The sequence below is a fragment of the Mixophyes fleayi genome, chromosome 5 (assembly GCF_038048845.1).
Source record: "Mixophyes fleayi isolate aMixFle1 chromosome 5, aMixFle1.hap1, whole genome shotgun sequence".
NCBI classification, from domain to species: Eukaryota; Metazoa; Chordata; class Amphibia; order Anura; family Limnodynastidae; genus Mixophyes; species Mixophyes fleayi.
The window spans coordinates 195,356,137-195,377,997 of NC_134406.1; the positions used below are offsets into that span (position 1 = coordinate 195,356,137).

A 21,861-nucleotide genomic window follows, 5' to 3' on the forward strand; every position below is an offset into this window, starting at 1 on the left:
TCCACTTACACAGTAATAAATAATTATCTGCATATTTCCAGCAAAGTTACACAGAAAATAATTACGTCATATAAACTGCAGAACTTTGTCTATCAACTGACGTCATGGAATCTCGAATGACATTATGAGATAGTGAATGCATGTTTGTGACCGCTAACTCTGTATTGCCACTAGGAGGCAGTAGTGAGTCAGGTGAAGTAGGGCCGCCTCCTCGCACACTAGGTTTCCAGTGGTTACCGGCAAACGGAACAGTAAATAGCAAGGTGAGGAGAAGCGGGAGATGGCTACTAAGCCTGGCTAGTTGTAGTCTGGGTGCTTTATATACATTTCCTACTTGTTTTTATATGTATATCAGGAAACCGTTTTGTGAAAGTTAGAACCAATTTGGTATATTAAATGGACAGTGTTTCGAAGTGGTTTAAAGTACGTTGTGTTTTTTTTTTAATTTATTTAAAAAAACCTCCATGACTTATCTAAATAGTGTTTGATTATTTTTTTTTACCGTGTGGCCTAATACCAACATAATAAGGTAGATTTAAATACTTTCCACTGTGTCATGGTGATCTTAGAATTATTAATGGACAAGGTGACTATCCTTCAGTAAAGGTGATGGGTAATGTTACATATAAATGTAAAATGCAAGAGTCTTAACAAATGTTTGTTTTAATGATAAGTTCTGATGTTCATATTTGTATTTGGTGAGTTATGATGTCATGACGTTAGTGTTCATTGGGAACCCTTACGTGTAAGACGGGTTACCAGGGGCGCATGCAGGATTGGCAGGGGAGGGTTTCCCCCCCTTCCCCCCCAACCCAAGAAAAAGAAAAAAAACCTCACCAGAGAGAGCTGCTGCGCATGCGCAGCTGCTCCGTTTCAGCAGCGCTGTCCTATACAGCAGCCGCGGTGCTGTCAAAGAAGCGTCCGCGGCGGTGCTGTATACAATACAGCACCGCCGTGGACGCTTCTTTGACAGCGCCGCGGCTGCTGTATAGGACAGTGCCGCTATGGTGGCCACTTGGATAGCGTGGGGGGGGGGGGGGTGTTTTCTGGAGACTCAGAAACCCCCCCTGCGTGCGCCACTGGGTTACCACATACTATTAACACAGATACTATATTATAATACAGGGTGATTCAAAAGTCGCAGTACACCCTTTTATTTCAAAAACTCTACAGGAAATTGGGAAACCTGAATATTCCAGTAAGGTATGGGTGACGTGGTCTATCTTTTACGGTATGTACCAAACATGGGCACCATCTTGCAACTGGCCCATCGGCCCAATTCCTGTAGAGTTTTTAAAATAAAAGGGTGTACTGCAACTTTTGAATCACCCTGTACTATAAATAAGGATTTTAGCATTCATAAATATGTTCTATGACTAGATAAAGGCAGGAGGCCACATGCTGACTGTTTTATAAAAGTCCCCAAAATTCCAATTGACTTTTAATCTAAAACATAGTGATATTTTGCCTGCTAATGAACTTTCCACTAACTTATTAATCTTGGCTCAATTAATGGATTGTTATAAACAAGGGTTTTGGAAAAATTAATTAACTGAGCCCAGGTTAATTCAGTCAGAAAGTAATTTCTAAGTTGCGTAGCAGGCAAATATTTCCTATATGAAATGGGTTTGGATGGCGTCTTTGATAACTCACTCTATTCTGTCAACTAATAGTCACGTTGAGTGGAGAAAGGCTGTGTTCAGAGAAAAACAGTGCAACTGGTCGTGCATGTTATCCTATCAGAAACCTCAAAAGCAAACTACTATCTTTAGTGTCTTACCCATGTATACATACTCCTATGAATGTATGGAGCTTGGTAAGTTGTAACCTATTTTAATTTAGTCAATTGTGATTCCTTAAAGATATTATTTCAATATATATATTAGAAATTCATATTTTTGCTATTTACCAAAATCATTGAAAATTTTAGATTTTTTTTGACCCATGTGATGGACTTACTCTGTCATCCCACCTATCCACGCTTTAAGGGGTTTTGGTGGTTTTCAGCAACTAGCCACTGACCACTCCTTTGGCATGCTGCTTGGCCAACTCAGACTGTGCGTATCAGCAGCATAAAAGCGAGATATCTCCAGTTGTAGGAAGTAATCTATGCCACCAGGCTTCTCCGAGTCCTGGAACTGCTCATGCTACTTTGGTAATGTATAGTTGCTATGGTACCTTTTATTCTGATAGCTGTGTGGCAGCTGTATGGCTCTGGGCCTGTTTACAGGTGAGGGTTGGTGGTTAAGAATGTGAATTAGACTGTAGGTGCAAGCGAGTGAGCAGGCAGAACATTGGAAGCCGCGTTGAGTTTCCGATTGCTTAGTGCCTGGGATCTACAGGGCTCTACGTCCTGCAGGACCATCATTTTTTTTTTAAACCGAGTCGCTTAACTGTGAAATCAGGTAAAATATGCCTTATAACAATTCGATGCGATCACTGTTTGATAACTGTCCAAGTAGGACAAGTAATCAGTGATCGCATCGAATTGCTATAAGGTGTATTTTACCTGATTTCACAGTTAAGCGACTCGGTGGCACACATTTTCAAGACTGATTGGATATTTACAACTAAAATAAAATCCTAATCAGGAGAAGGGTTTAAAAGGATTATGGAATGTAACCACAAATTGAAATAGAAGAGTTGCTAATAAAATTGTTTGGAAATCATATATATGTTGTTATTCAGATTTTTGTTGTTGAAAGCCTGAGGTGCTTGCTTTCAGTCACACAGCACAAAATGGTTCAAAATGGGTACCTGCAGGTCTTCAGGACCTTGCCAAAGCAATGGGCTCCTTTACTCCACCCTCCTCAATCATAAGAGTGTAGAAGGGAAGTGTTTCCAGGCCCCATTTCTCTTTCATCCATAGGGGACACTGGAAATATTGACAATGGGGTATAGATTAAGTGTTCACTTGGAGTTGGCACAATAAAGTTTTGTGTGAAGTGCTGACTATATCCTCTCTATGTGCCTGCTACAAGCCAGTTTAGATTTTGTGCCCAAGGAGTTGGACACACTTTGGGCTTCTCCAATAGATTTTATTTATTTTCACAACTTTTGTTAGTTTTAGAGAAGCTCAAGCCTGAGGACAGATAAGTTAGTCTGCCGCTTACCTTCATCTGCACCGAGGGATCCGTCTGGGGGGGGGGGGGGGGGCAGCCCATCTCACAAACCGATTGAGGCTTGGCATCCCAGCAAATGAGAACACTGTCTCTAGGTATCGCACTGCAGCTGCTGAAGCTTGTGTCTGGTTACCGCTGCTATACCCCGTCACCCAGCAAAGCTAGACAGCAGGTATAGTATAGCTGTTTCCTCCCACTTGTGGGAGAATCGATGGGAGCAAGACTGGGCAGGCTGAAAAAGCTAAGCGGAAGGGGCGGAGCCTAATGCTGCGGCAGTGAAGTTCAAAATAGTTCCTCTCCAGCACGCTAGCTTCCGAGAGGCACGCTGTAGTCCCTCTTGTCCACACCAGCCGAATCACTCAAAGCCCAAATCGATGGGGATAGAGCAGAAACTGTGAGTATGGTGTCACAGGTCTAGACACTGCTTGTTGTTACACGCAGGGTATACCAGGTATATGCATAGTTCATATCCTCTGTCTGCTGAGCTAGATGAGCATGGGAAAAGCCAGATAAAAGATTCTCGGTGCCCGAAGCTTTTTGGCATCCTATCCCTTCCCTAAGGATAATAGGAAGGACTGGGAGTCGACTCTTTTAGTAGACTATTCTGTGTCTAGGTTGTCTAAGAAAATAACCTTACCAGTCCCTGGAGCTACATCTTTAAAAGATGGTTCAGACAGAAAGCTTGAATCCATTCTTAAAAATATATATGTTGCAGCCAGAATTAAATTGCGGCCTATTATGGCTAGTGTATGGGTCATCAAGGTTGTAGAGGAATGGGCTTCTCAGCTCAGGACTGGTATAGCTGAGGGAGCCGAGGTTGAAGATTTATTAAGGTTAACAGACCATATTACTAAAGCTGCCTCCTATTTAGGTGAAGCAGCTAGAGACGTGGGCATGGTCGGATCCCGCATATCTGCAGTGGCGTGCTGCAGGAATCTCTGGCCCAGACAATGGCAGGCTGATGGGGGTTCTAAGAGAGGAGTAGAAGCTCTACCTTACAACGGAAAGATGTTGTTTGGGGAAGAGTTAGATAGATGGATTTCCCAGGCTAAGGGGGGAAGATCCTCTTTTCTGCCTTCAGCTACTCCTAACCCACGCAAAAGCTATGCTGCACAATCTTTTTGGTCCTTTCGGAATTCCACCAAGTACAGGGTAAGATCCAGAGGACCGACCATGTCTTCTAGGGGATTCAGGGGCAGAGTTCGCTCTGCTGCCGCATCCTCTTCGCAGGAGAGTAGATCTAGTACTAAGCCCTCTGCAGGACGGTTTTCAATCATACCTGGGGGGGATCCCACAGTAGGGGGCCGCCTTCTGCGTTTCTCTCAGATTTGGAGAGAGACCTGCTTAGATGCATGGGTGACGAGCCTTGTCACTCATGGATACAAGATAGAGTTCAGAGAAATTCCTCAGTGTCGGTTTTTTTCAACCAGGCTGCCAATTTCCACAGAAAGGTACTTACTCCTTCAAATGATAATACCAGTACCAGATTACTCAAAGGGCATGGGATGTTATTCCAGCCTTTTCCTGATACCCAAACCAAATGGGTCGGTCAGGCCGATCCTCAATTTAAAGAATTTGAATGCTTTTCTAAAAATAATGAGATTCAGAATGGAGTCCATTCGGTGTGTACTTGTAAGCCTGGAGGAGGGGGAGTTTATGGTATCCCTAGATATAAAGGATGCATATCTACATGTCCCTATTTGGGTGCCTCACCAAAGCTACCTCGGGTTTGCGATACAAGACAGGCATTATCAGTTCTAGGCACTTCCCTTCGGCCTGTCCTCTGCTCCCAGAGTTTTTACCAAAATAATGGCAGAAATGATGTCATTGTTTCATATTCAAGGGGTTATGATCACCCCATACCTGGACGATCTCCTTATAAAAGGCTCCCAGTCGGGAGATTTTGCTCTGACATATTTCCCTAACTCATCAGCTGTTACTAAAACACGGATGGGTAGTCAATTTTGAAAAATCAAGTTTAATTCCTTCCCAGAGACTAAGTTTTCTAGGGATGATTTTGGACACTGTCCAGAAGAAGATTTTTCTCCCCCAGGAGAAGGCAGTGGCCATCCAGAGCATGATAGGAGAAATACTAAAACACCGCAGGGTATCGGTCCACACATGTGCACGCCTGCTAGGGAGGATGGTGGCCACATTCGAGGCCTTACCTTACGGAAGGTTCCACTTCCGGACCCTGCAGCTGGACTTATTAAGTAAGTGGACAGGATCTCATCTTTTTCTACAACTGTTAGTAACCTTGGCCCCAAAGACAAGGTTGTCCCTAACGTGGTGGCTAAAGTCAAGCCATCTTCTGAGTGTCAGGATTTTCGGTGTATCAAACTGGACCCTCTTGACCACAGATGCAAGCCAGAGAGGTTGGGGAGCAGTGACTTTAGGTCACATCTTCCAGGGTCACTGGTCACGGCAGGAAAGAATTCTACCATTAAATTCTCCGGAACTCAGAGCAATATTTTATGCTATGCAAAGAGCACAGTCCCTTCTCCAGTCCCTTTTATTCAATTGCAGTCAGACAACCAGACTGCAGTCGCATGTATAAATCGCCAGGGCGGAACCGGCAGCAGAAGTGCAATGAACAAAGTGAGTCACATTCTTCGATGGGCTGAGAATCACGCCCAGGTGATATCGGCCGTGTTTATACCAGGGATAGAAAACTGGGAGGCAGACTTTTTAAGTCGCTAGGACATTCTGCAAGGGGAATGGGAATTGAACCGATAAGTGTTTCAGGCTCTAGTAAGCAGATGGGGTCTAAGACAAATAGACCTAATGGCGTCAAGACACATTTACAAACTTCCACTGTATTGCGCTCAGATAAGGGATCCAGGGTCAGTGGCGCTAGATGCATTGACAGCCCCATGGGTATGTGTTCCCTCTTTTTCCCATGCTTCCTCGACTTCTCAAGAGAATCAGGAGGTCAGGGGTAAAGATTCTCATGATAGCGCCGGACTGGGCCCAGAGAGCGTGGTATTCTGTAATTCAGTACCTTCTTCTGGACGACCCTTGGCCCCTGCCACTAAGAAGAGACCTTCTTCTGCAGGGACCACTGGTTCATCCAGATTTATGGCATGGCTACTGAAAGGGCAATCCTGAGGCGCAGAGGTTTTCCTTCTACAGTCATTACAACTATGATTGCTGCAAGAAAGGAGGTCACAATGAAGCATTACCACAGAATCTGGAAATCATACATTAAATGGTGCAAGGGTCGTAAGGTATCTACCTCAGCCTTTAAAACATCCATATTTCTCTTGTTTTTACAGGCAGGTTTTGAGGCAGGTTTCAGATTCGGATCCCTGAAGGTACAGGTATCAGCCTTATCTATATTTTTTTCAGCGAAAACTGGCTATTCTACCAGAGGTGCAAACCTTTTTACAGGGGGTCTTGAGATTGCAACCCCCGTTTGTTGCACCAACTATGCCATGGGATTTGGAGTTGGTGTTACCTTTTCTTCAGTCCTCCCTGTTTGAGCCTCTGGAATTAATAGAAATGAAATAGCTTTCATGGAAGGTGGTCATATTATTGGCCTTGGCTTTGGCTAGGCGTGTATCAGATCTCAGTGCCCTGTCATGTAAATCTCCGTATCTAGTGTTTTTTTAATAACAGAGCACAATTAAGAACAAAGCTGGGATTCCTTCCAAAAGTTGTATCAGCTTTCCACATTAACCAGCCGATAGTGGTTTCCATCCTGGAGGATAATTCTCTATCAGTCCGTTCTCTGGATGTGGTTAGGGCACTAAGAATAAATGTGAAAAGAATGGCATCAATTCGTAAGACAGATGCACTGTTTGTATTATATGATTTAGCACGGCCAGGGTTACCTGCTTCTAAGCAGACCTTAGCACTATGGATACGTCTTACTATCCATCAGGCTTATGTGGATTCATTTAGGAATTCTCCGCCATCTATTGCTGCTCATTCCACTCGATCTATAGGTCCTTCTTGGGCAGCTGCTAGAGGGGTTTCTATTGAGAAATTATGTAGAGCAGCCACTTGGTCGGGTTGACATACTTTTCTGCAGTTCTACAAATTTGATACTATATCGGCCTCGGACTCTCAATTTGGTTGATCAGTTTTGCAGGGGTCCTAGGGCTCTCCCTCCCGGTAGGGTTGCTCTTTGACGTCCCCATTGTCAAGATTTCCAGTGTCCCCTATGGATGAAAGAGAAAACAAAATTTACTTATCGGTAAATGTCTTTCTCTGAGTCCATAGGGGACACTGGGCACCCGCCCTGCGCTGGGCCCCTTTCCTGCCATGTTTCACTTATGTGTGACTAATTCTGTCTATATCTTTCAGTTATGGTATCTGGGATTGGGTTTATTAATCTCTTTCCTGAAGATCATTTAAGGGTCTCTCCTCGGGCACAGTACTAAACTGGCTTGTAGGAGGGGCATAGAGAGAATATAGTCAGCACTTCAAACAAAACTTTATTGTGCGAACTCTAAGCGAACATTTACTCTATACCCCTTTGTCAAGATTTCCAGTGTCACCTATGGACTCAGAGAAAAACATTTACCGGTAAGTAAATTTTGTTTTTTCCGCAAAGCTAGCAGGGGACCTTTACTGCCCTTACTCGAGAGCTATAAGGCCTTTTCACGGCATGGGACTTCAGGCCCTCCGAAGCCATAAGACATAATAAGGTCTCCTTTCTTCTGGAGTTCACCAGATCTTTCCCCAGGCACTGAATGTTTTGGTTACCCCAAAAACTGTTTAAGGGATGAGAGTCTAATGGCTGCAACAAACCCTACTGGGTGTAGAGAGCAGAAGTGCATAATGGTTGTCTTTCAACATGAATAAAAACACAAAAAATAAAAAAAAGTGCAAAGAAATTGTGAAATAATTAAAATTTCTTCCAATAAGGCTAAAAAAAGCAGTGCAAAGAAACGTATGCTGTTACCACTGTAAATGCACTTTTGCTTAGTGTGCCCTCCACATCACCGGGGATGCACAGTATCTTGTGCTTTCTAGCAACCCCCCTTGGCCGGAAGATTAAAGTGGTGTATCTATTATCTATGCCCCATCACTTGATTTTGCTTTTTTGTAGCTCAAATTTTTTTTATTACATTTTTCAAAGTAAAAAGTATACATAGATAAACACATCTCACATGACAGGTAAATGCATCACTTACAATAGACAAAAATACAACAAAAAAAAGGGATATACCAGAAACAAAAAAAGAACCAAGCATGACACTAACAGGGCTGGGCTACAACCTAAAAGAGAGAGACGTGGAAGGGGAGTGGGGGAGATGTCACTAGCAGTGTTCTGAGAGGGGAAAGCAGTAGAGTGCGACAGGGCCCTTCGTTTGGGCTGCCCATGGAAAGTGGCGTTAGTCATAACTGGGCCTAGAGGGGGAGACCGCAACCGTATGGGTAGCGTAATAGTCAGACCAGGTGAACCACTTCATCAGGGTGGAGGACACTAAAGTGGAGTACTTAAAACCTATGGTTTCCATCACATAACTGTACTGAGTTTTCACTATAATTTTGGAGAAAGGTGGAGGAGCTGGGTTCTTACAATGCTGAGCAATAGTTGCTCTAGCGGCAATTAAGATATGTCCAGCAACATACCTGTGGTGAGCTGGGAAATCAGGCGGATTTAATTGAAGGAGGGCCAGACAAGGCTGTGGTGTAATGGCTGTAGAAATTACTTGTCGGATTAATACAAACACTTCCCTCCACTTGTGAAGCCTTATTGTACTGGTTCATGACTCCATGATCACTATACTATTGCTTGAAAATGGAATCCCTGTTATCACAGTGAGATTGTGATTCTTTAGAAAAGCTTCTTGATAATGCCCTGGACAGTGACAGGAATGGGCTAGGTGACTTGGGGTTTCAAAATAAAAAATAATGTTTGAGCTTAGTCACCTTAAATGTACAATTGCTTGAACTTCATATTTGTATCTTGAAAGTCTTAGAAATGAATATTGCATGTTTGATACCTGATTTTCCAGTGAAAATTTGTATGCAGCAATTGTTATTTCAAGTATTCAGAAGCACTTCCCATGTGAATTGAACATGGGGTTTTTCCTGTTTATTGTTGTGCATTATTATGAGAGCATTAGGCGCATCTCTTCAATATTTTTTTTTTCCAGACGTCGCTGCTGTATCTGACCTCCTCAAAACAGACAACTATTATATTTTAATAGAAAATGAATCTAACACACTAAAGAATAAATGTTTTTAATTCGGGGCTGCATGTGGCCACACAAACATAACATGCTGTACACACATTACAACATCGGGGGGGAGCAAAATATTGCAGTGTCTGCGGCAACAAAGCAATCACAATGCCCTATAGTAAAAATCGATGGATCACAATTGATCAAACCATTATTGGACATGTTGGTGTATAACTTTAATCTATCTGTTTTTGCTGTCTTCACTCTCGCAACAGGCTCCATTTCCACCAGAAATATTTTGTCTGCTCTGCCCAATAGGAATTTGTTAACTCTTTATTGAGATTTGTTTTGGGTGTGTTTTAGTTAAGCTGTTAATGTATGATCCGGTTATTTTGAAGGTACGGCTACATAGTAAATCAAGCTGTTTTTTCATGTAGCACACAAATACTTGATAGCTTATTTGTACACTGAAATTTAAAGTTGATATTCGTGTGCTACATGAAAAAACAGTCAGTATTTAACTTATGTGCAAAACAGAAAACTAGTTTGCACCCCTTGCATTGTAACATGGTTTTGTCCAGGAGACTGAAATAAGATACCTCTTTTTTTAAGATCCTTAATGAATCAGAACCAAGGTCAGTTTGTGTCCCTGAACATTCAGTCCCATGATATAGATGTGTATAAAATCATTCATTAATTATTTTAAAGATGTTTGTCTTCTACTTAGTATCTAAATTATAGTACTGAGGTATGGATCTATGTAGAAAACTGTCGACTTTCTCAATTAAAGAAGCCCACTTGAGATAGTTATAATAAAGACTGGAAGAGAGAATTATTGACTTAATGCTTTGATACTCCATTTATGGATTTATTTACTCCATTTAGCTTTTCATTTATACCACTATTTATTGTTTTTCAAGGTCTACAAGAATGGTAGTATTTCAGGTATCTGCATGACTCAGAGCAAATGCTGTTAGATTTTTCTTTGTTGCAAAGTGACTTTTATCTGTAGCATGGCAGGTGTATATGCTAAGCAGAAACAAAAAAAGCAATGTGTTTTAGGTTCAAGAAACCATTTTTATTATAGTTTATTGAAGTTTTTACATAAGCATATATAAACCGTAAAATGGATGAAGAAATCTAAGGAAAAGGGGGAAGGGTGTACAGAAAGGAAAAAATGGCAATCGGAGGAAGGGGAGAGTATACTGCCAATCAAACTAGTGCACAAAACATAGTGGGGAGCAAACTCATCTAAACAACATTGCATAGAGAAACAAATGCGCTGGCGTGAGTGGGCCAAATCAAAGGTATCCAGAAGTGTAAAATATCTAATAAACTTCAGATAGCTGAGGAGCAGCGTGTGAGAAAGTAAAAAGGAGGACAAGGAGGTGCGTTAGTAAGGGAGGACGGGGATCCACATCGGTTCTACTAATACACTTAGCAATGCATCCATCATGCAAAATATAGCTGAAGAAATATATTATTATTATCGTAGATTTGTAAGGTGCCACAGTGCTACGCAGCGCTGTACAGTAGGAAATACAGTACATACATAAAACAGGGATATACAAAGCAGGCAAAATGAATGCAGACAGGAAAACAATGGGTATGAAGGAGAGCGCTTACCTCCTAAGTGAAAGAGGGCACAGCTGAAACAAGAAGAGTAAATGTGTCTCGGAGTGGAGATTGGGATAGTTGTGAGGGTGTATTAATGTGAATAGTGTTCTCGAGGATAAGGTCACCTATAAAAAAGAGATTGCTTTTCAAAGAGCATCTAAAGATTTGAGGGCTGTTGGAAAGTAATTGAGCGTGGTAGGAAATTCCATAAGTGGGGAGCAGTACGGGAGAAGTTTTGTAGGTGGGAGTGAGAGGTGGTTACCAGAGACGAGACAAGACGCAGGTCAGAGGTAGATCTAAGAGGACGGGAGGGAGAGTATTTTGATATGACATACAGATGTCAATATATAATATATTTAATAGATGTACTTTTCCCTTTCCCACACACTGCTCCTCAGCTATCTGATGTCTGTTAGATATTTTACGCTTCTGGATACTTTTGATTTGGCCCACTCACACCGGTGCATTTATGGGCAGCACGGTGGCTTTGCACTTCTGCCTCACAGCACTGGGGTCATGAGTTCGATTCCTGACCATGGCCTTGCCTGTGTGGAGTTTGTATGTTTATCCTGTGTTTGCGTGGGTTTCCTCCGTGTGCTCCGGTTTTCTCCCACACCCCAAAAATAAACTAGTAGGTTAATTGGCTGCTATCAAATTGATCTTAGTCTCTCTCTCACTCTCTCGCTCTCTCTCTATCCCCCCCCATGGGGCAGGGACCAATGTGAATGAGTTCTCTGTACAGCGCTGCGGAATTAGTGGCGCTATATAAATAACTGGTGATGACGATGATAGATTCTCTTGTGGAGGAAAGGTTAAACAGTGGCCTCATAATGGCATAGCCAGAGACTCCTGAAATTTAACAGGCTGATCATATAGTATACCTGTGATAAACTTGCATTGATAAATTCTATTAATAACTGCAGCGAGTGCTGGGAGGTCAGGTTTTTTTCAGGTAGGAGCTATCGCACACTTGGCGTCATTAAGAATGTGTTTAATCAGAGCAGAGGTATACTTGTCGGTGTCTGGAATGGAACACTGTAAAAGGGTTTAGAACAGGCAGTTAGGAAGTATCATGTTCGTGACACATTTTGCGTGAGACTCCCGGGAGAGTGTGGCAATCTCCCGGATCTTCCTAGTGAAGTGGGCAGATTTAGGTCCAAAACGCCGTGATTCACCGGGAATCGCGGTGTTTGGCCTCGCCCCCGCTGTAAAATGACGCCATTTGCGTCATTATGTCGCAGGGCCAAAATGACGAGATTTTCGGAGCCCAGCCCCCTGCACGCCCACCTTCGCCGGCAAGCTCCTGGATCATACTTGCCATAAGTTGGCAAGTATGCTTAACATTCGTTTTCAGTAGATATTACAGGGTGTGTCTACAAATCTGATAAGGGGAATCTTTGCTGTACATCACTATTGACCATGTGTTCACTTACAAATTTGGTCAGCCATTCAATGGAATTTCTGTCCATTCTTGATCAAACTTACTCTGCTTAAAAATCACACCCATTATTTAACTGAAAAAAACATATTCGTTAATATTTTGCTGTATACACATAGCCATTCATGTGCATTTGTATAAGGAGTGAATGTGTTGTTGAGTTACTCACTCTCTGATGAAGGACAAATCATGCATGCAATGATGCAGTTATGCTAATCGTGTCTTCTTTAAGTAATTCATTCCTATGTACTCTGTTACATGTATTCTGTTATAAGTCTCCTATTCTAGTCCTTTTTCTTGGTCTTTGGTTTCTTATGCTGGTTGTTATTGATTACATTGTTTTTAACATGTCCTAACCTTTGCATTATTTCTGATTCCAGCCTATCTTGTGATTTTGTACTTTGTTACCTGTCTGTTTTCCTGACCTTGACCTGTTTTACACAAGTTAGCCATACAGCCAAAATGAGCGAACAGAGGTCAGACTGAATGCACCTATTAGTGTGAATGGCTATTGAAAACCCTATGTGTGTGTCCATCTTTACTCCTTGGTGACTGTCTTTTAATTGTGCTTACATTCATGACTCTTGAGCATGAAGTTCTTGGGACCACAGAAGTCACCTATTACTTGTTGGGATTTCCGAGTGTACATTTCTCTCACACAGTGTGAAAATCCACCACAGACTCAGCTGGATGAATAAATTAGGGATCATAGTAGTGCTGCCAATGCCTATCTTTTCCAAATCTAATGTGGAAGTTACAAAGTCCTTTCTATGTTAAATAATAAAATTTATTTTAAACTATTTTTTCATTTCAGTTTTTCTAGTGTAAATTGTGTTATAAAGCATTTTAAGGCTACCAGGTTACAATTATAAATAAAGCTGGTATTTGTTGTTTTTATACGTTGATTTCTTAATGAAATAATTTGAGAGGACTTCTGTTTTCCGTAGTGCGAAGCAGCCTCATAGTAGAGGCTAACTAGTGGCTTAAATTTAGGGTAGCAGTTTTGATTCATGAAAACTTTATGACATTCACACAAAATTAGGAAACTAGAAATCTACACTTATTATTGTTACTTATAAGCACATCATGAGTTTGCTTTGACATCAGTGGGGAGGTTCAACAATAGGTATACTTCCACTGCTAATGACAATGTAGAAAATATATGTAACTTCGATTTAGTGGTTAAGGGAAATAAGAATTAAGCTTCCCTTCTTATCAAATCCATTTATGTGTATATATGGAAGCCAGTATTAAGCCATTGTTCATAAAATTGAACTCTGCATGGCACTGTTGGTGCTACAGATTATATTTAATTTTCCTATCTAGCTGTCTAACTATTTTAGCTGTTGTTGACATATACTGTCCCCCTTTCCTTATTTTGAAGAATGCTTGTATTATTTCATAGTTGAGACCTGGTAAAGAACTTCATCAAAATGGCAACAGGACGTGGTTGGATTCGTCAGCAGCATACTGACCATATGCAGAAAGTAAAAGCTGGAGCAGTGACACACCTCATAGCCTCATCTAAGTCACGTGAAACCCATTCCTTGAAAGGACAGCAAAATTGGTAAGCATCTAACCCTTTCCTTTTCTCTAACTCACATTTTGATTTGATTTATTTTGGCTGTGTCCTGTGACAGGATGGAACGCCTATGCCACCCTGTCTGTTGTTGCTGCGAACCGGCTGGGCTTACTTTGCCACCGTTCCCTTTCGTTATCCCAAATGCACCCTCTTTACGCAGTAGGAGTATCTTACAGTGCTGCCACCACTGAGCTCCTTTATGGCGCTCAGAGCCACGTTCCTTCTGGGTAACTGTCACTGCTAGTGTACTCCTGTGCTGGTACACTTGGGCTGGTAACTCCGGACCTCTTACTATGGATCACGGTTACTGTAAATGAATCCCCCCTGGCCTATCACACTAAAAGAGCAATCTGTTAATTTCCAAGTGGAGTGAATGCATGTTACAATGTATTTGTCAAAAAAAAATAATGCAATAGTTTGGAATTACTAAAAAATTTCTTGGTTTTTTAAATAATCGGTACTTTTTTTTCATCAATGTACCATACTATTGTATCCATTTTTTTCTCAGGTGGAAGAAATTTACTGTTCACTGCATCCTATGTCATGTGACTGGTTGCCACTGTAGTTCCATGACTTTTGGGGAAACTATAAATCATTAATAGCATTTTGAGGGAAAAACATACTACCCAACTCTTCCAATTTCAGTAGCACAGTCCTGACATGAGGGGGATGGTCCCAGAGTAGGCACGTTTGTCCTGATTCAAGGGTGTTGTTTGGTGCTTGGAGAGGAGTTGGAGTGGCATAGTGCTTTAGAAGTGCTAGACACTCCTCTGGGATCCGGACCATAGTGATTGTGAGGTGGATAAACCCCTAACGTGACGCTGCCACACTCTCCTTTCGGGGGATCCTTATCCATGTTCCACTTTAGAAATATTTAAATGTTGTGAGGTTTGGGAGGGAAAAAAGTACACATCAGAGTGATTTATGACACATGGTAATCACACAAATTTCCTATCACTAATGAGGATTTACATAGCACTTTTCTTTATTAACACACTGTGTTCACTTTGAATAGCACGTGCAATGATTGTGGATTCATTAAAATTGGGGTTCCGGCTTACGACTGTCGATGGTTGCTCAAACTGCGACTCCTTTCGGGGAGTGTGTATTTAAATTTCTGAAGTCTATAGCTCTCACATGTGGTGCGTTGTCTGCACGTCAATCAATTGCCTATTAGGTGCTTCTAACGGAAAAGCAATAGTAGCTGTCTATTGCATTTATGTGTATAACATATGTCTGCTTGCCTAATTATACACCTTTGTCTGCACAGTCTACAAGAAAAGCACATAGCTATGTTTTCTATAGATGTGTCTGCTTGCACAATTATACACCTGTGTACATCTAGTGTTGAAGAAACGCACATGGCAATGTGTTTTGTAGATGTGTTTTGGAAGACCATACATGTTTATTGATCATGTTTTATACTTGTGCCTTTTTTTAGATAAGCAAGAAATAGATTTAGATTTAAGATAATATAGTATACAAAATAAACCACACATTTGTAATCCAACACATTTATGTTGAACAATATCCAGAAATTATCAATTGAAAAATATAGAGAAAAGCAAAAATATAATAATTTATACTTCCGCTATCAGCTTTAACGCTTAACCTGGCTACTGCTTTGTGACATAACCTTCTCATACACTTGAAACAACTCCATTAAATTTTTTTCAAGTTTTTTTTAATTTTTTCTTAACATCAATGATGTTTGCCCTTAATTCTGTAAAATATTCGTTCAGCTTCCCCATCTTCTCGACCACACCCCTCCCATCACCAGAAGGACTACCAATATTATTCTCCCCTTCAGAAATTTCATTAGCTCTGACAATGATATCTATGAGGAAAGGAAAACACATTTTTAGCTTTTTAAATATATCGAATGAAGAAAACGTAACACAAGTTCTCTTCCACCACAGTGAAAAGTACCATTTCCTCACCTTGCACACTGCTTGAAATAACTTTTATGTTGTGGTCCCTCTTGGTGTATCTCTACAAAGCTGCCCTTTTAGTCTATAGGATCTGTAAAACAGGTGCCATTTTGGTTAATATATTGGTACAAGGTGCGCCAAACATTTCAGGCAACTTTTACATGTCATTACAAATGCGTTCTTTTATTGTAACTTTAATATCACCGATTTCCATCTCACATTTTTTTTTGTTTTATAACATTTAGTTTTTCTTGAACTTTAACATTTTCAGTACCTACGCAGCACATTTCTTTGTGCATTCTTTCTGTATGAGAAAAAGAGGGGTGGGGGTCCGTGCTCTCTTTATATGTGGTGTGTAACAAAGATTGCTGCCTGGGGGACAGATAAGGTTAAAGGGAAGTTCCAACCCTTAAGCTAGGTACACACTACAGGGTTTTAATCGGCTCAAACAGCCAACATACGACCGCTCATTCAAAAGTCGGGTCAGTGTGTGTAGTGACACGATGGTCGAAAGTCTGCCCAAATGGACGATTGTCGCCTCATTTGGTTGGTCGTACCGTTAAATATTTTCGTTCCAATCTCGTTTCCGTCGTGTAGTGTGTATAAACTTCCGACCGATCCATGACAATCCTCCGATACTTCCTCGACATGGGAGGCGTGTGTATGTAAATTTGTGATGTCTGTACCAGTCCCATGTGGTGTGGTATCCGCACATCACAGGCTTGTGTTTTGTATAAATGTATATTGCACCTGTCTGGCTGCAGACCATTACACTTGTATAAAGCACGTGTGTTATTACCCTTTGCATCTATGTTGGGAATCTATTTATATTTATCCTTTATAAACTTATACTTTTATAAACTATTAAGGTTATAAAGTCATATTAACCTTTATTAACTAATATTTGTAAAATACCCTGAATAAACCACACAGTGTTCATGCAAAAGTTTTATTGCAGGAAAAAAAGTACAAAAATGTTTACAATATGACAAGTGAAAAAAATAGTATTACACTTTAAAGGTGCTACTGGTTTGTGGCAGAACAGGTCTTGATGTTGCTTGGGTTTCTATTCCCTTTGATTTCTTTACTTATGAAACAAGGAAATAAGAAATGTTTACCATTAAACTTCTATATATTTATATATCCAACGCCAGAAATACTCTCATTTTCTCACCTTGCACACTGTTTGAGATCAGTTTATGCTTTGGCCCCTGTGGCGCAATCGCAATAATAGCGGGCCTAACCTCCATATATTCTGGAAAACAGGCGCCATTTTGGTTATTATAATGGTACAGGTATGTGCCCAAAGCATTTAGTTGTCTATACACGTTCACTGAAATACCTTTGTGTCTAACTTCTTTCATATGTTTTTCTTTTTCATTTTTTTCTTGTTTGATAACAAGTGTTACATTAGTGGTATCTAAACAGGCCTTCTCACCTATAATTCTTCGTTCTGACAAATAAAAAAAACTATGTTACAAATTAGGCGTTTACATTGCTTTGTGTGAAACTAGAATGAAATAAAGTCCTTCAAACAGGTACACTACACGTGCTACTGACTGTTTTTAATGTCATTGTCGTCCTGGTCCAGTACTTTGACCATCATCTCCACCTCTCTTGGGCTCATTGGATTTGCTCTTTGCTCTTCTTGAGTATTTCCATCCCCCACCTTAACTTTGTCAATATTTTTTGGCCCTTCCAGCACCATCTCTGACTCTGTCTCCGTCTCCATAGCTGCAACCCCCACTGACACCTTCTCCTCACCCGCAACCCCCACTGACACCTTCTCCTCACCCGCAACCCCCACTGACACCTTCTTCTCACCCACAACCCCCACTGACACCTTCTCCTCCCCCGCAACCCCCACTGACACCTTCTTCTCACCCACAACCCCCACTGACACCTTCTTCTCACCCACAACCCCCACTGACACTTTCTCCTCACTTGCCATCTACTCACGCTCCTCGGCGCCAGACAGGTTCCTCTGTCATTTTATACACTCAGACATGGGCATATGTTTCTGCTGTGGACCAATCAGCGATGATCCCCGCAGAGAATGGAGCATTCCATTACATATGAAGGGATTTTATTATTGGGGAATAATCATTGCATTGCACTTTACCACTTAAATGTTTTCTAAATTTTATGTATGGTAATAAACTTCTATTTTATAGGAATGCATGAAGAGACGGTGTTGCCTTCTCGTTTTATGCGGCTTTGGGTGTTAACTATAGTGAAAGCTCTGCCCCTTTATGCTAATGTCTTTGGTATATCGTTACATACCCCTCAAATGATGCTTTAGTGTGTACGAAATTAAAATTATTGCTCACTACAACATGGCTGTAAAAAGTTGCTAAAGGGACGTCCGCTCTTCCCTTAATCGTCCTAAACAAGGCTAGTGTGTATGCAGTCCATGGACCGAGCGATCGGACCATCGATCGCATGTAAAATCGATCGGCATAAAAAGTTGGAGGCAAATTCTGTAGTGTGTACCCAGATTTAGATAAATGGGAATGAATAAAGAAAATAGTCCCTTTGGCGAAGTAGTAAACAGTATACAATATTGTTTACTGATTACTACTGCACCAAGGGGACTATTTCCTTTATTCATTTTCCTTTCTGTAAGTATTAATTGTACATTTTTTTTAATCAAATTAAAAATGGTCATTTGTGAAAGAAATCACTAAAAAGCCCTTAAAACAGTTCTTTGTTGTTCTTTATTTTTATAAATGTGACCAATGTTTTTGAACTTGAAATTTTGTCCTTTTCTTCCCGATTTTCTCCTTGATTTGGTTCTTTTCTGTGATTAACTTTTGTCCCATATCTCCTGTAGCATGGGGCATAGGAGAGAATGAATCTCTTCTCTCACTCTTTGGTTCAACAAGACCGATTCTTTTTCTTTCTTTCCCTCCAGGTCTGTACTTGTAGATTTAGGACCATAGCGAGTAGCAAAAGAGCAGTAGTTTGCCGTTTTTTAACAGTATCCATAATATTAAAATAAATCGTTGTTGTGCAGTTGCGAACGAACTTACACTGTACACAATGATGTTTTAAAGAATGAATGAAGAAGATTTGTTTCCTTTTAAAAGTTTTTGGGAGGTTCTTACCGGAGATGTTCTACCCTTTATTTATATTTCTTGGGCATATCGCTGCAGGGACCTCATATGTCATTTCAGTGTGAACGAAAACATAATCTCTTAACACAGCAATATGGCTGGGAAAAGCCGCTGCTCAGACTGTCGGTCTTTCGTTAATCGTTTAAAACGTGTCAAGTGTGTACGCATAGTTTGCCCTAGCTATTGGACCTTCAGTCGCAGGTACAATCATTGTAGATAATACGCCTGTCTGAAAATTCTCCAATGTACACCTAGTTTTATGCTCAATCCAGGGTTCTTTCTGTCATACAGCTTCTTGCAAGAGTGCTTGGAGGCAGAGGAGCTGTGAAGTAGAATGAAAGCCGTCCAATAAGGCACAAATTCAGTTCTCATTCAGTTGAACTAAAGCAGTCCAAAATTGGATATGACCTATGGCTTTTACTAGATGCTGCCATATATAGTACTTCGATATTACATCAGTGAATTTGCTCAGGTGCTAGGAGCCTACAGCTTGTCAAAAATAGAGGCTAAATGCTATTGCTTTCATTTAAAAATAAAAATGCATGAAGGTGACTGGCCCATAAATAGTAAAATAGTATAAAAAAACAAACAGAAAAAGTTAGGAAATGGTCAATTAGTAATTTATTAGAAACTGTGAATATTAAGCGACACCTCCCTGGACCTTGGGGTATTTCTCTAGCTCCCTGCTCATGACCCAGTTCTCATATCGGGCAGGATATATGTGCGCTTTATTATTATCATCATCATCATCTATTTATATAGCTTTACAATTGGTAACAAACTAATAAAACAAGACTGGTTATTAACAAACTGACAAACAACTAAGAGGCCCCTGTTTGCTTGAATCTTAAAGCGTTTTGTTAATCCTAACAATATTTATTGTTGTAAAATTTATTTCAGTTTACAGCAATAGGCCGAGGAGGTGAGGTTAGGGTAGGAACCAAATGTTATGCAGAGGAAAGTGAAAACGGAGAGGGGGGGGGGGGAGAGTGGGTCCTGTCTGTTTTCTTTGTAGTGGGCCCCACAATTCCTAATGTCAGCCATGGTACAGTTGAATTCCCAATGCTCCATATGAGATTCTTGTGCCAGTTTATTGCATGGCAGTGCTGACATTGCTATGGTTATTCAGACTCTCCCTTTATAATACTGGGGTGACCCTTCACCTTTTTTAGGGCTGGAGGGGGTAGTGTATTGTACATATTTCCCTTCAACATGGGCATTCTGGTTTGTGTCTTGATTTTCTATTTTCTAGTTATTTCTCATCTAAGCCAGATTTGTAATGTTTACTTTTTTTATTGTTTGTTTCTGTTCTGGACACATGAAGAGGACTGTTGCAAACAAACAAACAAAAGAGTAAATATGACTTGTTCAATCAAATTGCAATATGAGAAATAGATCCACTGGTTATCCTTGCATTGTGTAGAATCTCATTTAAGTTGTTGCATCATTAAAGTAACCTTTTGTCCTTATAAATTCAATTAATGTAATTGTTTGTATAAGTGCCTGTGTTTATGATCGCTTCAGGGTTTGGTACACACATGCCAAGACTGGAAGTGTCAGCATCTAATTTCAGTAATGGTCCTGTTTTTTTTTTTTGTTTTTTTTTTTTTCCTACTGGTCAATGGGCCAATTCTGCAACTGTTTTATTCCAGGGTAACACTTTTTCTGACATTAGCTATAGTTGTATTAGTTGTTCAGGAATATTTTATTGCGTTTTTACATGTCATTCGTTATAAATATAAAAAAGAAAAAATCAATCTAAGGAGCAGCACAATCATTTTAAAATGATTTCTGTATATCTTTATGATAATTAAACATTTGCATATTGTGCTTTTTTCACAACAGGTTTCTATGTTTAACAAAAAAGCAGATCAGGACATTCGAGTATCTGTTAAACATTTCAAAATCTAATTGAGGGAGACATATTTTTTATATGAATGAAAACCATTCAGTTTTAGCAATAACTGTGACTCTTTAATGAACTGGTCAGAATGGACATTTCAAATAGATGTCAAATTCAAGATTTTTTTTTCAAATAGAGGGAGATTGTTTCCCAGGAAGCTGCACAACACAAACTCTTATAACTCTTGTGTATATCACTTTTCATTAATTATTTACGTTTATCAAGGTTTTAGTGATGATATCGAACAGATGAAACTATATGGAGTCCTCTAGCCAAGAATGGAGCTCTGAAAGTCTGATAAATGTGTATTTGCAGACAATAAACCTCTGAAACTTGTGTCTTAGAACATGATCAACACTTGCACAATGTCTTAAAGGTTACAAAATTCAAGTATGTCACTGACTAAATAGAGCAGGTAATGAATTCAGTTTGATACAATAATAGACTTAGTCACCACCCAGGTTATTTTTTTTTAAATAATAACATTTAAAAAAAATAAAATAATTCCTTTGCACTTGCTACAAATGTGTGGGAAGTGCCCTAGTGCTTTCAGCAAGGGTTCCAACTCCCTAAGGAACCCAGCCCCGTGCTGTCCAGCCTGGACACTGCAACCAGCACTAGGTTTAGCCATCCGGGGCTGGTTTCTCATTATGGCAGGGAGACCCCACGCTGTGGGTTCCCCTGCTATAGTGCCACCAGCCCAAGCTGGCTAAACCTAGTGCTGATTGTAGTGCCCCCCCCTGATTTTGGTACTACCAGCATTAGGGTTAATCTGATTTGGGATGCTTTTTTCTTTTCTAGAATCTAATTGGTTGCTATAGGCAACATCTCCACTTTTTGAAGCCTGCAGTTTAGCAAATATACCCCTTTGTGTCCCACGGGTCAAGTTCTAATGTGTTTTGGGAGGGTAGGAGGGAGCTATTTTTAATCTTGTGGTTTTTTTGTTTTTTTTAAAATAACTGTTTTTGGACCTGGCGGCGTTGCTCTCTTAATGTTGACATTACATTTTAAAGTT

The 21,861-nt window shown here is 40.5% G+C and overlaps 1 protein-coding gene across 3 annotated transcripts in view; it reads left to right on the forward strand.

The window, feature by feature from the left end:
• Positions 1-133: 133 nt before the first annotated feature.
• FBXO15 (F-box protein 15) overlaps positions 134-21,861 on the forward strand; it is a 149,397-nt gene continuing 127,669 nt past the window's right edge. The window contains exons 1-2 of one of the 3 annotated variants that reach the window (XM_075213237.1): positions 134-263; positions 13,720-13,881. In XM_075213237.1, coding sequence (XP_075069338.1) covers positions 13,748-13,881 — 134 coding nt within the window. In that variant the 5' untranslated portion in view covers positions 134-263; positions 13,720-13,747. The remainder of the gene's footprint in view (positions 264-13,719; positions 13,882-21,861) is intronic. The other 2 variants (XM_075213235.1, XM_075213236.1) reach the window with 2 other exon arrangements.